The sequence below is a fragment of the Podarcis raffonei genome, chromosome 15, assembly GCF_027172205.1.
Source record: "Podarcis raffonei isolate rPodRaf1 chromosome 15, rPodRaf1.pri, whole genome shotgun sequence".
In the NCBI taxonomy this organism is placed as follows: Eukaryota; Metazoa; Chordata; class Lepidosauria; order Squamata; family Lacertidae; genus Podarcis; species Podarcis raffonei.
The window spans coordinates 8,122,808-8,138,650 of NC_070616.1; the positions used below are offsets into that span (position 1 = coordinate 8,122,808).

Sequence of the window (15,843 nt, forward strand, 5' to 3'; positions counted from 1 at the left end):
TTTGTTTGAGCTAGACTTGCAACCACATGACCCTTGCCATATTTGCATCAAGAATGATGCAAGGCCCTGCAAGCACACCCTCAGATTTGCTAGTAACAGAAGAGGTCGTGGTGGTTACTTCTCCTCGTAGGGTGTGACTTAGCCCACCCTCTCATGCCTTTTGTATTGTTCTGATAGCGCAAGGGTACAATTTTAGAGCTCAAAATGAACCACTGGAGAGTCTTTAGGCTCCTGCCTTTAAGGTCTATTATTCCCTAAGCTTAGTTCATTTCACAGTTGCCAGGAATGCTACCCACCATTCAGATGGTTCAGCACGTCCAGGGGAAGCAGAGCAATGTATATACATTTTTATGCCTTTCCTTGATCTATTATGGAGGCCTCGCAAAGAACCCTCCCAGTAACAGATCACATTAAACAAAGGCAGGATATGGAGGGAGGGAAGATAGGCAATGAAGATAGACACATGCAGTCCAAATGACTAGATTTCTTCATTCTTGAAGCCTTGTTGCTAAAAATGTCCCCTAGAGCCTCTGCTGGGCAATATACCTTCAGCCTCATAGCACCCCTCCAAGGTAGGCCAACCCCCCCATTGGTACTTGAGAAGTACCACCACTCTGAATTCCTGGATCTTGGGCACTAGCACTGACCATGCTAGTGCCAAGCTCTACAGCAGCATCTTGTAAGTGTAGAAGGGAATAGAAACACACACACATACACACCCCCACACACCCCTTTTTCTCTTCTGCAAATCCTCCTTCATTGAGTGCATGGATGGGGAGACTGTGTTCCATCAGATGTCGATGGACTTTTGGCTCCCATCACCCCAACCATTTATCATGCAAGTTGAGGCTGAAGAGAGCCCACCCAATGAATTCTGGAGGGTCACAGTTTCCCTGGCATCCATGAGGTTGCTGGATGTGCAACTGTCTGCATTTTCCACTGGCAAACAGTGAGGGAGGAGGGCAGGATGTGCCATGGGTGCCTGACATCACCTCAATTCAAACTCACCATGCAGAAAGCACTCCAATTTCTGCCTCGGTGGGTGCTCCCTCATGCACAAACAGAATATTTCTCAGGACAGGAAAACAACAAGACTGGCTTGAAGGCACTTCTTTCCACAGAGCTTTCGCATGTTCTGCTAACTATTTTTCCCCAGTCCACTTCTCACTGCCGTTATTTGGGTATGAGAACTAGTTCCCAGCCACACAGCGTTGCTTCCAGTCACTTTGGAGCCTGTTCAAAGAGCTGCACATAAAGGAGGAGGGGCAAGAATGGGCCCATGCGGCTTCCTTAGGCTGAAGCTTTCTCCAGCTCAACGTTGTGCTGCTGTTGACTGCCTAACTCTGGGGTTGTCTGCTTGGCATGATGCCACCCTGTAGGGCTGCTTCTGGCGCCTGCAAACCCTCTCGGTCCATTTCGCTCACTGCTTCCTTCATCATGAAGTAGTTGGGGTAGTTACCCTCCACCCCAGCCTGGCAAAAAAAAGCACCTGGAGCTCAAGGAGAAAGTTGAAAGAGCCACACTTTCCTACTTACTCTTTCAGTTCTATTCATTTTTCAAGGCTCATGTTGACACTTGGGGGGGGGGGGAATTATCAAGGCAAAAGAGGAAGAGATTCCCTCCCATGTCCTCTTCCAGCTTGGTGTGCTTTTTGAGCCAGAGCTCGAAAGGAGAATGATTTGTAAGGGAAATGGAGCGGCCGGCAGGGAGAAAGTGGGGTGCCACACGAGTCAGAGGGAATATGCACACACACGCAAATGCTCACAAAGCATCCTCCTGAAAAGGCACGTTTTGTTACTGGTTTCGCCTACAACCACCATCAAATCACAGAACACATCTATCTCCATTGACTGAGGCATAAAGATCACAGATACAGCAACGCTATGCCACAAAAAGCTGGATCTGAGGCACTGATCCTTATAGATCACCTGAGTTCATAGACGTGGTTTGTGATTTGCTGGTGTTCCTGTCACCATCCAGCATAAAAATCATAGAGGTCTCTGAGCATCTTTGCTTTAGATTAATGCTCCTGTGCTGCTGGCAAGCACTGGATCTGTGGTTTTTGCTGTTCAGTCTGCTACTGTATGCTTTATAATTCAATTACATGGGGCCGCAGGGTAAATTCATGCAAATTCAAGAGGATCTCTTTTAATTCTACTTGAGCCAACCTTCACCCAGACTCCTTGGGAAAACAATGTTTTGGGGTGTGTGTGTGCCTTTTCTCTGTTTGTCTGTCAGGTGGGGGAGAAGCAGCCAGACAGGGCAGGGGCCATGGCACTCTCAGAATTGCAAGTGGGTCAATGGGTTCAGAATGGTTGGCAAATTTGGAAATCTGCTGCCAAGAGGTTGATGCCATTTGCACAGTTGAGGAGCACAAAACCTTTTCCTTTGGGTTTGAATTAGTAGGGGTCAGAAGAGGCCCAACCTTTTGTCTCTTGTGAAGGTTCTCTTAACAATGGTTGTTGGAAGGTGGGGGCATCATTTGACTAATATCGGGGATGTACGTGTGTGTGTGTGGTGTCGGAGCTCATGGATTTTACATGGGGAACCCCCAACTCCCCCCCCCAAATAAATGAGGCATGCCCCACTTCCTGCTTGCCACCCTAGACTGAAAGTTATTCCAAACATTCTCAAAACCCTTCTCACACTGAGAGGCAAGGAGGTACGTATAGGTGGGCATATGGTCACTTGCATGAGGTAGAACAGAAAACTGAACAAGGCAGAAACATGGTTGGTCGGTAAGGTAGGGGCACACAGCAGACAGTAACACCTGGGCAGGGATGGGGTTTACACATTTTTATAAGCAGTTACAAAAGTCCTGCAGGGAGCTGAGGCGGTCCCGCGATGTTGTAGTCTCCACAGGTAGCAACATCTATAGGTGTACAACCCCCCAAGTCCAGCAGCAGGCAAGAGTCAGTCAGAGGCTGTGAAGTCTACACCTAAGGAGCTGGAGGCTGCTGCTAAAGATGGGGAGACTCCCCCCTGAGCCTAAGATTCTCAGGCAGGAGCCCCCGGAAGAAGCTCCCATACCCTGAGGACTGGTACGGCTAGAGTCAGGCCCTTTACTTCTCTTGGGGAACCCAATGCCTCCCACAGCATCTCACTGGCCAAGTGGCACAAGGAGCACACCAGGTGGGAGGCTGTGGAACAGAGGGGGAGTGTTGGTCTGCAGGCCAGGGGGTTGGCCCTTTAAGAATCGAAAGTGATCCAGAAGGGGGTGGGGCCTGGGAGAGGTGGGTGGAGCCTGGGAAAGGGGTGGGTGGGTTGCAGAGGCTTAAAAAGGCTCACTCTGCTCCCACCCTTTGTCCATCAAGTTGCTCACTTGGAACTGTCTGTGGTCCTGCAACTCCTGACCCGCCTTGCCTCCCAGCCTGACACGCCCGCTGCAGCTTCAGCACCAGACCAGAAAAACACCACAAACTGGCAGCATGGATTTGTTATTCATAAATTCTGGATGTGCCACTACATGCGGTTGAGACTCAGGTGAAATGAAAAAGGAATGTTTTTGAAGTCACCCTGAGGGAGCCATGGGGTAAAAAGGTCTGTGTGGCTCCCGTGTGCAATGCCTTCCTGAGACTCGTGCCGCCGAGGAGGCTGACAGCAAGCCCTAGCTAAATGTAGGTTAGCCACATTAGGCAAAATGTGAGCGCTTGGCACCCAGCTTTCCCTTGTATCTCCTCCACCTAGGAAAGCTGTGTTTTGTGTTAACAGAATGATGCACAATGCTGACAACCAGGCAGATGTGCTCACTGTGCCAACAAGCTGCTGAGTTTGCATCCTTTATTCCAAACCCATTATTTGAGTGGTTTTAAAAAAACAAAACGAATGGAATTATGAATGAAGAAGTGGGATGGCAGAAAAAGAGGCACAATTCAAAAGGGCAATAGAAATATCACAGGTAGAGGGGCAGGAGTCCAGGAGGAAGAAGACGAAGAGAAACTGAGAAGATCAAGGGAGTGGATCACCTTCCCTTTAGGGAAAGGCTGGAGCCCCGAGGGATCCTTAATATAGAAGCGGTGGGGGCACACAACTAAAGGGAAGGGGCCTGGCAGCCATGTAGAAAACTTATGCACAGGGTGGGGAAAGTGTAACTGGTGCCTGTTTGCTGCTCCTACTGATCTTCCCAAGCCATCCTTTCCCCCCTTCTTTCTTGTGTGCTATGTCTCTCAGACTAAGCCTGCAGGCAGGGATTGCCTTGTTTGCTACTAAGCCTGTGCAAGTCACTCTGGCAGGCTTTTTCAGCTGAAGGGTTTGATTTTTTTAAAAAAAAGTTTTAAAGAAACAAATGTGAAATTTGATTGGCGGTAGATGTGGGACAGGCAGAAGAATGTGCAATGTCACATGGTGCGTCATTCAAAGATGTGGAGGAAAGCCGCTGGCTTGGATGGCTTTTGAAAGGAGAAGGATTTGGGGGAGATGACCAGACTCGCCAAAGGGTATCATTTACCATTACTACTGGCAACTTCCATGTTCAGAGGCAGTCTGGAATGGGGAGGGGAGAAGGGAAATGTAGGGGAAGGCTGTTACTTCCTGTGCCCCAGTTCTGGGCCTCTCAAGGGTACCTAGCTAGCCAGTGATTTTTTTAAAAAGGGTGATGGACAAGAGGGGACCTTTGGTCCAAACTACTCCCCCACCAGGAACTCTTTTTGCAGATGCAGCCCTCAATGGAATAAATTTCTGTGCAGATGCTTGCCTGCTTACATCCTTTTGTGGCTGCAAAACTTGCATTGGAAGTGTGTGGCCCACACTTTTAAGAAATCCTTGGGGTTTGGGCCTTGTGGGTAAGCAGGGGGGCGGAGCTTCTGTGCCCTGCACAGCTCCACCTCAGCCCGCCTACGACTAGCAGAAATAGGTATGCTAATATACTTGATTTGCATAAAGAATTCTGGTCAGGTGATTGGAGCAGAAGGTGGGCTTCCCTGGTTTACAAGGTTGGTTCTCACCATGCTGAGTAAAAGCAACCTTGAGTCAATCAGTGTTGCATCTACGGTTCAGAGAGAGAGGGAGAGAGAGAGAGACAGGTGAAAGGAGAGTGGAGGAGCTGCTGCACTCAAGTCGCAGCATGGAGTTGCCGCACATCTAGCCTGAATGAACAGCCCAACCAACAATGTCTCAGCCAGTTACCTGGTGCTTTGGCCTCTTTGGTATTCCTGCAGCATCAAAATGAACATGTGCACGCCATATCATTTCTTTCTGCAGCAATTGTGTTATTTAGCCACTGTTCTGCATGCAAATGAAGCCTGCAGAGAGGCAACGAGGAAGACCAAGAGAGAAGGCAAAACTCAAAACTAGACTGCTACATGGAACAGCATAATTCAAGAGGTGCCCGTGTTTCCTTTCCAGTATAGTAAGCCTCTTGAGTGAACTGAGCATGCGCCCCAGTGTCCCCTGAACTCTTGCAAAAGAGACTCAGGCGCAATCTTCATTTGCACATGGATGGGAGCTGCTGCTAGGAAAACAAGGCACAAGTCTTCCCCCACCCTGGCAGTACAGCAAGTTTTGCAAGGTGTGAGCTGGGGAACACTGAAATGCACAGGGCAGAAGGAGAAGAAGAGAGAGGATCTTGAGAGTGTCATTTCACCAATAAGGCAGCCAGTGTTGTACAGTGGTCAGAATGCTGAGCTTAGACTAGGAAGCACTGAGTTTGAATCTGCCCATTTGCCACAAAGCTCATTAGGTGATATTGGGCCAGTGTCTCTCCCTCCCTCCCTCCCTCCCTCCCTCCCTCCCTCTCTCTCTCTCTCTCCAGCCTACCTCACAGGACGGTTGTGAGAATAAAATGGGAGGGACCACCTATGTTGTCTCCCTCAGCCCTATGGAGGGAGAATGCAAGTAAAAATACTAAACGGAATTTAACTACCTTGAATCTCAAGATATTTATTTATTTAATCAAAACATGCTGGCCCTTTTGTATTCTGTGAATCAGCCTTTTTGCACAAACTTGAGGGTTTTTGCTAACGGGTGGTTTAGCGAAACAACTAAGAAACCCTGAATTGACCTTGTAACTCATTCGTGACAAAAATGTGCCGTGTGATACATGTCCAACCAATTTAGACTTCAAAATATACAACAGCAGACATGTCTAATTAGACTTGGTTTTGTTAAGCTCACAGTTTCTGTGGGTTATTTCATTTTTCTGTTTCTCAGCAACACAGAAAAATCACACAATGTGGAAACACCTACACAATGGGAAGTGTCAAAAGGAACTAGTTTCCTATTACTCTTCAGTGTTCCTTCTTCCAGGCATAGAAGCACGAGAGACAGATGTGCTGCGATATACAACCACTAGGAGTGCTGCTTCGCGTTTACTGTCGACTTTGGTGTGTGTGGTGTGTTTTTTACAAAGCTATCTTGCCACTTCTGAAGGAAACAAATTGCGTGTCTCAGTAACAATGTCAGTAAAATGCAGCTTCGTAGATTAAACGTGTGAGGAATGCTTAACGGGTTTGGGCTAAAGGGGAAACTCTAAGTACTTTTCTATATGGTTGGGGCCGTTGCAGAGGAGATTCTCACCTGACGGCTCCACCCATTTTGCTGCTAAAAGGACAATTCTTTGAGTGCAAAGTTACAAAATGTGGCAATGGTGGCTGGCAGACATAAAAAGGGAGAAGGCAAATTTGCGGAGGTTTATCACTGGCCATTATTATCTATGGCAGGTAAAAACAACATGGGGGGGGGCAAAAAACAATGGGAGAGGGTTTTTTCCCTTCATACCCTCCTGATGGGTTTGCTGGGAGACATTTAGCCATGCCAATACAGGGGAAAATGTGCTGGATACAGCAGGGCGCTTTTCTTATGCCCTTACAAAACGTGGTTGGGCACATAACTGTCGTCTCTACAGCACCATTAGTGTGCAAAGCGAGATTATTAATATTTCCATTTTCCAACCCAGCCAAGAATCCTAGGGTTGACGCAGGTCCAAATTCACTGCTCTGTGCCCTGGAACACCCAGCCTCCCAAAATGCCCAGCAGCAGAAGCACTACAGTCGCGCGCTCCCTGCCCCTATTCTGTCCTAGGTTTTGGGATCTCTGTTTGCAAAATAAAAATAAAACTCCTCTTCCTGTCATGAGCCCCAGCTCTGGCACAGATCAAAGCAGTAGCTCGTGCAAGTAGAATGAAAATTAGAGAGAGTACCTGGATGAGGAAGTTGCATGAAAACTGCAGATTTAGAGCAAGGCAGAGAAGCTTCACAGACACAGAATGAAAGAGAAAAGATGAGCGATCAACATTCATGATTGGAAGACAGACAGAAAACATTTACAGGACAGTGATTATGGACAGGGAAGGGAAACCTGCATCTCTCCAGATTAATTAATGAATTGATTTTCACTCCATCCTTAAATATCTTTTAAAATAAAGCCTTATGTAATTTTTTATTTCACCATCAAATAAATTTATTTATATGTTGATTTTATCCCACCCTTCCTCCCAAAAGAGCCCAGGGTGGCAATCAAGGAGAAAAAAACACCCCCCCAAAACCAAAGTTTTTTAAAAAAACAAACATTTGAAATATTGTTGAACTAAGTCTCTCACCATCCCCGACAGTAGAGTTGCAATTCTCAGTCATTTAACAGTCTTTCTCTCTTCTAGGGAACACTGGAAATTGTAGCTAAGTGAGGGAACAGGGTTTTCCTCACAACTCTCTTCACCCTTAACAGACTACAGTTCCCAGGGCTCTTTGGGGGAAATCCATGACTGTTTAAAGTGGTAGGAGACTGCTTTATACGTGTAGCGCAGATATAGCCAATGTCACAACCTGCTGTGCAAAATCAGAACTGGAGGGTGGCTGCCCTACAGGTCAGGAACACAGCCGAAGAAGCATTCATGGATGGGAAGCCTTAATTAGCACATGGGTCTTAGGAACTGAACACAGGAGCCCCCCCTGCCCCATGCTGAAAAAGTTTTTGCCCCCCCCCCTTTGGATGGCAAGAGCTGCTTTTCAACAGTTCTATGACCCACAGGGCACACAATGACCTAGAGCCAGAGAGGTCTGTTTCTTAACAATTCCACGCTAGCTTGCGGTACACGTTCCTCCTCCTAGTTTCAGGTGGGAGACCGTGAAAACAGCAGCAAGAACAGGATTATGTGGTTACTCTTTGCTCATTGCTAAGGACGTGACTCTTAGCACAAGACAATAAAACACTTCTCCATTTAAGAAAAAAACCGTGTTTGGATATAAGAAGCTAAGGCATAGCTACAAAAGCCAGGAAAGGGTTAGGGTTGAAAGACGCTCCCTTTCGGTAGCACTGGTCCAAGTCAGAAAGCATTTCTGGAGCCCTCCATATGAATATCTGGGGGGGGATAGACGTGGGGGCTCTAACCTAGAGATGTGTAGGATATCATGTTAGCCACAGCCCCTAGCACCTCACTTGCAGTTAAATAGCTTGTCAGGAGTACAAAAAATGAATTCCCATTTCTCTTTCCCCCCCTGTCCCAGCCACATAGAGAGTTTTCAAACATTTGCTTTTCAGACACTTGTAATACTGTAAAAATACTAGATTTGTCCACAGAAGGTGTGGAGGAACCTTTGGCTGTTGCTGAACTACAGCTCCCATCATCCCTGGCCATTAGCCTTACTTATTGCAGTCATAGATCAGCAACACTGAGCTAGATGGACCAAGGATCTGGCTTTGTAAAGGGCTGCTTCCCCTGTTCTTTAGCCTAGGGAGGCAAAAAATCTTCCTGACCAAGCTCTTAGGGTCTGGAGCCTTCTCAAATACAGAAGGACGGGCAGCTTTGCAGGATACGATAGATGGAAATACATCTTAAAATGAGCCAGGGACTTTCACAAATCCGTTTCTGCAATGTGTATTAGCAAACCAATATACATTGCTTAGGAATGGATATGTATCTAGGCCTCTATGGAGCGGAGGCAACCTCACACAGCTACATTGCATATTACGGGACGTAATGGGAGCTTGTACTTACTACTTCCATTACTAATGCAACAGTCTGACTCTGGTACCTTTCAAAGGTTCCCCTTACTGTCACATCCCACCCATCAGCATTGCTTTACACCCAGGGCGGGGAATCTTTGGCTCACCAGAGGCTGTTGAAATACAACTCCCATCAGCCCCAGAAAGCTTCTCAGAGGAAATAATGAGCCCCTACCCCACCCCTCCAGACCTAGTTTTATAGCTTTATAGCAGTGGCAAGGACTTTCAAAGGCTGGGGCATTGCCACAAGGTATAGTGAGGATGGTCAAAAGCTTACATAGCTTTAAAGGGAAATTAGGCAAATTCATGGAGAACAGCAGCTAGGCTGGCCTTGATGACTATAAGGAACAATGTCTCTCTGTGTATCAGATACTAGGGAGCCAAGAAAAGGGTGGGGGAGGGGTATTCCCATGATATCCTGCTTGTTAGTTTCCCAGAGGCATCTGGCTGGTCGCTACGGGAAACAAGATGCTGGACTAGATTAAACCTTTAGCCTGATCCAATTGCGATTTGTGTGTTTGGGGTTTGTTTGTTTTTTACTTAACAATATCCTTTTACTTATACGCCCAAGATGCTTTTAGGCACAGACCTAACAAGTCAATGTAGCAAACTCACAGCTGCAGAGAGATTCACTCACCAAAGAGCTATGAATGAAAGCAAGAGTGCAGATTTTGGCAAATGCATGTTTGCCTCTGGATAACGTGGGGAAGGGCTCTAGCTCAGCAGCAGAGCACCCGCTTTGCATGCAACAGGTCCCTGGTTCAATTCTCAGTGGCATCTGGTGGTGGGGCTGGATATATACCTGCTGTCTGAAAACCTTGACGAGCCACTGCCAGTCAGTGTGGAGACAATGCTAAGTTAGATGGACCAATAGTCCGATACAGTTTAGGGAAGCTTCCTATGTACCCTAGCAACTGAACCCAAAGGGTGTTTATTTTTAAGCTTCTCGGGACATTTCATTCTGCCCCCAAGAACAAATTCTGCACTTGTACATTAGTATCAACGCTGCCATTTGGGGACAAACCAAGTCTGAGTATGCTTTATCCAAAGCAGTTAGGAAGCCACTGGGCCGAGATAAGGTCTGATCCCATATTGTTGTCCATGAAGCTGGACTACTTCATTGCATGTATCTTGTAGAACATGGAACGCTCTGTCACAAGAGACTAGGGCCCTGCGGGACCTGACATTTTTCTGCAGGGCCTGCAAGACAGAGTTGTTCCACCAAGCCTTTGGTCAGGGCGCAGCCTGACTCCCTCCTCTGGCAACCTGCACAGAATTTTGCTTAATGGTTGCCATCAACTTGATTTTAATTAATTTTTATAATGAAATATTTTTAGAATGTTGGATTATTTGATTGTTTGATTATTCGATTGTTGTTAGCCGCCCTGAGCCCGGCTTCGGCTGGGGAGGGCGGGATATAAATAAAAATTATTATTATTATTATTATTATTATTATTATTATTATTATTATTATTATTATTTTGTGCCAACTTCAGGAACAGGGGAGTGGAAATTCACCCCACCTCTGCCCCCCACAAATTCAGTGAAAGAAACGTCTCTGAGAATAAGTCTAACGAAGAACAGAGCCTTGAGGCTCAACAAGGGGTGATGATAAGCTGCCCCAGTGAAAGAGCCCGACACCCAAAAAAGGGAGCAGTGCCCTCAAAGGTGTTTTAACAAATCCTTCCCCCTTGACGTAAGCAATGGAAAAGCATGGCGAACTGACCTGGGGAATGCTGGGAAGTTGCAAGTGAGGTCATGGAATTGGAGAGGTTTAGGTTTGCCGTAATACTAAGCTGACTCTGCACGGCAGGAGGGTAAGGAGAAGTTGGCGTCAGCAGGGATTCCTCGCTGGTTTCCTCATCAATCCCAGGTAAGTAGGTGTCGATCAAGGCATCAAGGAACTTTACTATGAGCTCAGCATAGTCTGGGATTTGTGTTTGCTGGAAAAAATGAGAAACAGATCAGCTCCATCTCTACCTGCTGGTTCTCACTGGGGGGAAAAAGTCTTTGGCTTACAATCTAGTGTGTGTGTCTGAATAAGCTTCCTGCTGCCCCACTGTTACTAGGATGTGTGGTTCCCACCAATGAACAGGTCCTACACATTCAGAAGGGAGAGACTGGTGGAGTGCTGTTTCTCCTCCTTGTGCCCCCAGCTGGATGGGGCAGGGAGGCCAATGGGGAAGCTGCACAAAACAAACCCTAATGTTTTGAAGTTATGAGGCTGAGGGATCTCATCAAAAAGTCTAGTGGCACTGCCAGCAGAAAGGGCCAGTCCATGAGGGCACAACGGCTCCTCTCCTGGAAAGAATCCTCTTGACTGGCCCTGTCTGCTGCCCAGGAGATGAGGGTCTACTCTCAAAGTGTTGGGAGGCCATCCAGAGACAAGACTTTTTTAAAAAGCTGCTACTAAATCATGATCAACTATTTAGCCGATTTAGCCTAGGGGGGGGGGGAGTAATTAAATCAATTAACCAACAACAATTGTTCACCCAAGCATTACTACAAATGCCATGTAAGGTTTCAGCTGAAAGAGGCCCCAACTGCTCACCTTAGAAAATGGTCCCGCAAACCTCCACAAGCCATTAAATCCAAAACCTGCAACCAGCAAAAAAAGCAAAAGCAAAACATGAATGGAGCACCTTAGTAAGGAAGATGGGGTAAGATGCAAAGAAGTACATTCACAAGAACTTCCTCATACTTTGCTCATCAAAAGCAAATGTCTGCAAATGCATAAACATCACTTGACAACATCAGCAGCCTGTGATAACTGTTCAATGGGCCATTCGAAGAAACCACAAAGAATCTTTTTTATATAGAAAAAACAACACCACTTTTTAAATTCTCAAAAAACTGTAATAGTAGATACAAGGACAAACGCAAAGCAGAAGTAACGACAAAATATTCAACTTTTTTTTTTTTAACCGTAGAAACAAAAATGCAGATAAATAGAAAAACAAAACATTTTTACAAATTTCCCAATTATAGTTGTGGTTTAACATTCTCCTGTACTGTATTTCGCTGAACTGATACATCTTTCAACCTTCTCCCAAACTTTTGTATCTAATGTGGGTGGCATTTTGTTTCCTCCAGTAGTAACTGTCAGTCAAGCAATGGCTAGGAAATATGTTACCATTTTTCTGTTATATGACAGAACACATTGCTTTTAGGCTACAAAAGAGACTATTACGTACTAGATTTATTGGTAGAGTATCTTATTATATTTTCTGTTTCCTATTGCACACACTTTCATTTCCCCTGAAATGCACTTGCTTTGCAAGTGTATCCATTCACACATTTCGCTGCCAAGTAATTCAGTGTGGAAAAACCAAGAGAGCCCAAATCATACACATGAGCCCAAATCAGTGTAGTACAACATTTAACATTTTAATTGCCCCACTGTTGACCCATTTATTGCCACTATCAGGTCCGTTAATTCCAAAGGGTCTACTCTGAGTATGGAGTACATTGGATACAGCCCATTGTTTTGATAATATTATCCTATCACTCGCATATTAGCATCTGATGTAGTACACAATAAAATAATCCGTTGCTCGGGGCTGCTTCCATTAAAATAATAAAATGCAACAGTGCGGCATAAAAGCCATTTAAACACATTTTCCTGTCTCTCAAGGGAAAACGGGAGGAGAAGAAGATGTATCAAAGGGAAGTTTCAGAAATCTTCCTAAAGAATCTAAGGTGGTCTTTCTGACCCTCTTAAGAAATGATGAACAAAAAATGAGGAGTGATGGCTACCAGATTGGATAGCTTTAAAAGTTGTTGTTTTTGGCATTCGTCTGTCAAGAGAGAGAGAGAATGGAGTGCGCTTCCTGGGGTGAAGTCAAACCACTGCATTAGCAGCACCGAAGTGACCTCTCCGGGGTGCAAGCCTGGACAGAGTGTATGGAGGTCCTGAGCTGCCTAAATGACAAGACCCCTCTCTTGGCCTCGCTGATGTGGTCCAAAGGAAGGCAGAGCAATATGTTTGGCAGCAGCCTGACTGCAGGAGCTGCCGGAAGGAGGTATGCAAGGTGCCATCCAACCATTTTAGGGACTCCAGATCTGTGTAGGGTTTACTCCTTAGACTTTTCTTCTCCCAAAGACATCATACAAGGCAGCGGGTGTTTAAGACCAGAGTTTTCCTTCTCCTAGATGGGTTACCTTACCAGGTTGACAACCCCCATCCGCCCCTCACTTCCCTCTACAGCACATGCAGAGACCGCCTTCTTGACCATTGGACCCACTATTATTTGTTCAATCTGCTCAGTCCTTAGAAGATAAGGCTACCAATGGCTCCTAGTCACAATGGTTCTGCCTCTACTGCTGGAGGCAATACGTCTCTAAATACTAGTTGCTGGGACTCACAAGTGGAAAGAGCACTGTTACGCTCAAGTCCTGCTTCCTGGTTTCCCACAGGCATCTGGCTGGCCACTGTGAAAACCAGATATTGGACTGGATGGGCCACTGGCTTAATCCAGCAGGCTCCGTCTTATGTTCTTAGGGATGGGGAACCTCCAGATATTCTTGAATTATACCTCTAATCATAGCTGACCACTGGCTGTGCTGGCTGAGATGGGACTTTGAATCCAAGAAGATCTAGAGAGCCACAGGTTTCTCATCTCTGATTGAGAGCTACCAAGTGACACCTAAGGGTCTGCTAAAGCAAAGGCAAATACAGCCGAGAGTGGTTAGGGAAGGAGCTTTGAGCACTGCTACTCCCAGGAAGGACATTCTCCTGAATGAAACACCAAGGCCCCAAGATGATCCACTGGTGAAACTCTGCTCTTGGTGCCTTCCTTCAGGGAAGAAAGGATGGCATCTACCAGGAGCAGGACCTTTTCTGGCGTAAAAGATGGAATATACAATACAGCTTGTGCGGTCAAGCTTCTCTTCTGGTTCCCTGGCAACTAGTAATGAAACAGACCAGATTCCAGGCTTTTGTCTCCGGAGGGAGGGAACAGATGCACTTGGGGGAGCGGGGTTTGATGGGACACACGCCCACAGAAGCAACACTTTGTCATTTTAAAATGGTAAGCCATTTTGTTAACAGTTTTCTGTTGAAAGGCAATCCAATTTGTCTTTTGGAGAAAAGCAAAGTATATAGAATTTAAAACAGCCACCCTTGCGGGGTTTAAATGTTAACCTTTATTCTATACCTGAGCATCTGAGACCTTTTTTTCAAAGGAGCTGCAAGATACCTACTTTGTAGATAAGAAGTTTGGTACTGTGGCGGAGATTCTTCATGGTAAACAACGCTCTGCACAATGCCATGAATTGGATTCAATAAATTGGGATCCTGACACTGCGACAACAGGGTATTTATCTTGAAGTCCAATAAATTGTGCCTAGGCAATAAAACACACCATGTCAGTTCATCAGTTGTTAAGTTTTCATCACAATGAGCAAGGTGGACCGTACAGCCTATTTTAGACAACAAATCTATCCTAACAACATGTGGCTTGCAATGGAGGGCACATGTGCATTACAGACAGACAGGTATCAACAGTTGTTCCCTTTTGCAAGGGAACTGTATTTCTATAAGGCTGGCTAGGGATCTCTAACAGAGCATTATCAGCACCTTTCCAAACTACAATTTTTGAGATTCTTTGGGTGCACAGGCATGGTAGCTAAACTCAAGATAAACATGCACTTCCTAACAGCTGACGACAGCTGGCTCCAGTTCATTTTGACTGTAATAGCTGTCCAACTATGAGCCTGCTCTTAAACAGCATACACAGCAAGCTGCACATCTGTATGGTTCTAGGCTTGGGGAATTCATTCCCAGAGATGCACTGGCAAGTGGAGCCAATCCTCTGAACAAATATCAACCTTGAATGGAAACTCTGTAAGGAGTGATCTACTGCTTATCCTCACTGTATTTTCGTCACTCCACTTAGCTGGGAGAAAGAGATATCAGCAAAAAGTGGGGGCAGGTGTCTATCGGGACACGTAGAGCGAAAGTTTGGAGGCCAACAGTAGGTAAAGCCAGAGCCAATGACAAGCACATCCAACTAATTATAGTTTTGTCCCAATCCTCTTCCTTGCTGAGCACTGAGACCTAAGGAAGACCAGCCCTGGACTGGTTATAAATGAGAAGGTAAGCAAATGGAGGCTGGCTGAGGACAGAGCGAAATTGGTAGGGCAGTGCCTTGTTTAACCCAATGGACCAGCCTCTATTGGTAGACTAGTTCCTAAGTTTCCTTGCTAAATTTCCTTTCTTTTAGCAGAATTTGTATATCACTTCATCATTAAAAACCTTCGAGCGGGAAGCAGACATGTTGTGAGAAGATGTGAACACTTACACAACAGGAAAGACCTTTGGGAACACCACACTGGCTTCTGCTAAATACTCATACAGGATTCTCTGGTCAAACTCATCTGCCGTATATTTTACTAGTGTTGCCTGCCAAAAAAGAGAGGGGGAGGGGACAGAAAGAAAGAAAAAGGTCAACATCTAAGTCCTGGTGAGCTACTTGCCTTGACTACTGTGCTTCTAAAACATGCTGGAGGAAACACAACGCAAGCAACTGAGATTAAAAGTGCATATACCAGGATGGTCAGCAAAAGGGCTTGGATTTTGGGATCTGTGAGGACTTCTTCATCCAGGAGGACATTGGACTCTGACACTGATACTTTCCGGAGATGAGGGTGCTGCTGCGGCGATATCCTTTGAGTTTCTGTAGGAAGAGAGCAACGTATTTAATGAGGAAAGCAAGAACGGACAGATCTATTTCTTGTGCCATCAGAACAGATGGAAATCACTAGTATGAGAACAAGTGTGTCTCACTTGAGAGAAAGCCGATATTGTACCTGGGAGACCAGGCTTCAGTTCCCGTCTCAACCATGATTGTCATGTGGCCCCAGGCAAATAATCAATGCCCTAAGATCAGCTGGGTTCCCTACTCC

The 15,843-nt window shown here is 46.0% G+C and overlaps 1 protein-coding gene across 3 annotated transcripts in view; it reads right to left on the minus strand.

Moving 5' to 3' along the window:
- NF1 (neurofibromin 1) overlaps window positions 1-15,843 on the minus strand; it is a 156,892-nt gene that overhangs the window by 1,467 nt on the left and 139,582 nt on the right. For all 3 annotated transcript variants that reach the window (XM_053367583.1, XM_053367584.1, XM_053367582.1), the window contains 5 exons: window positions 15,487-15,614; window positions 15,240-15,340; window positions 14,140-14,282; window positions 11,489-11,535; window positions 10,664-10,880 (listed from right to left, as the gene is read on the minus strand). In XM_053367583.1, the coding sequence (XP_053223558.1) occupies window positions 10,664-10,880; window positions 11,489-11,535; window positions 14,140-14,282; window positions 15,240-15,340; window positions 15,487-15,614 (636 nt within the window). The remainder of the gene's footprint in view (window positions 1-10,663; window positions 10,881-11,488; window positions 11,536-14,139; window positions 14,283-15,239; window positions 15,341-15,486; window positions 15,615-15,843) is intronic.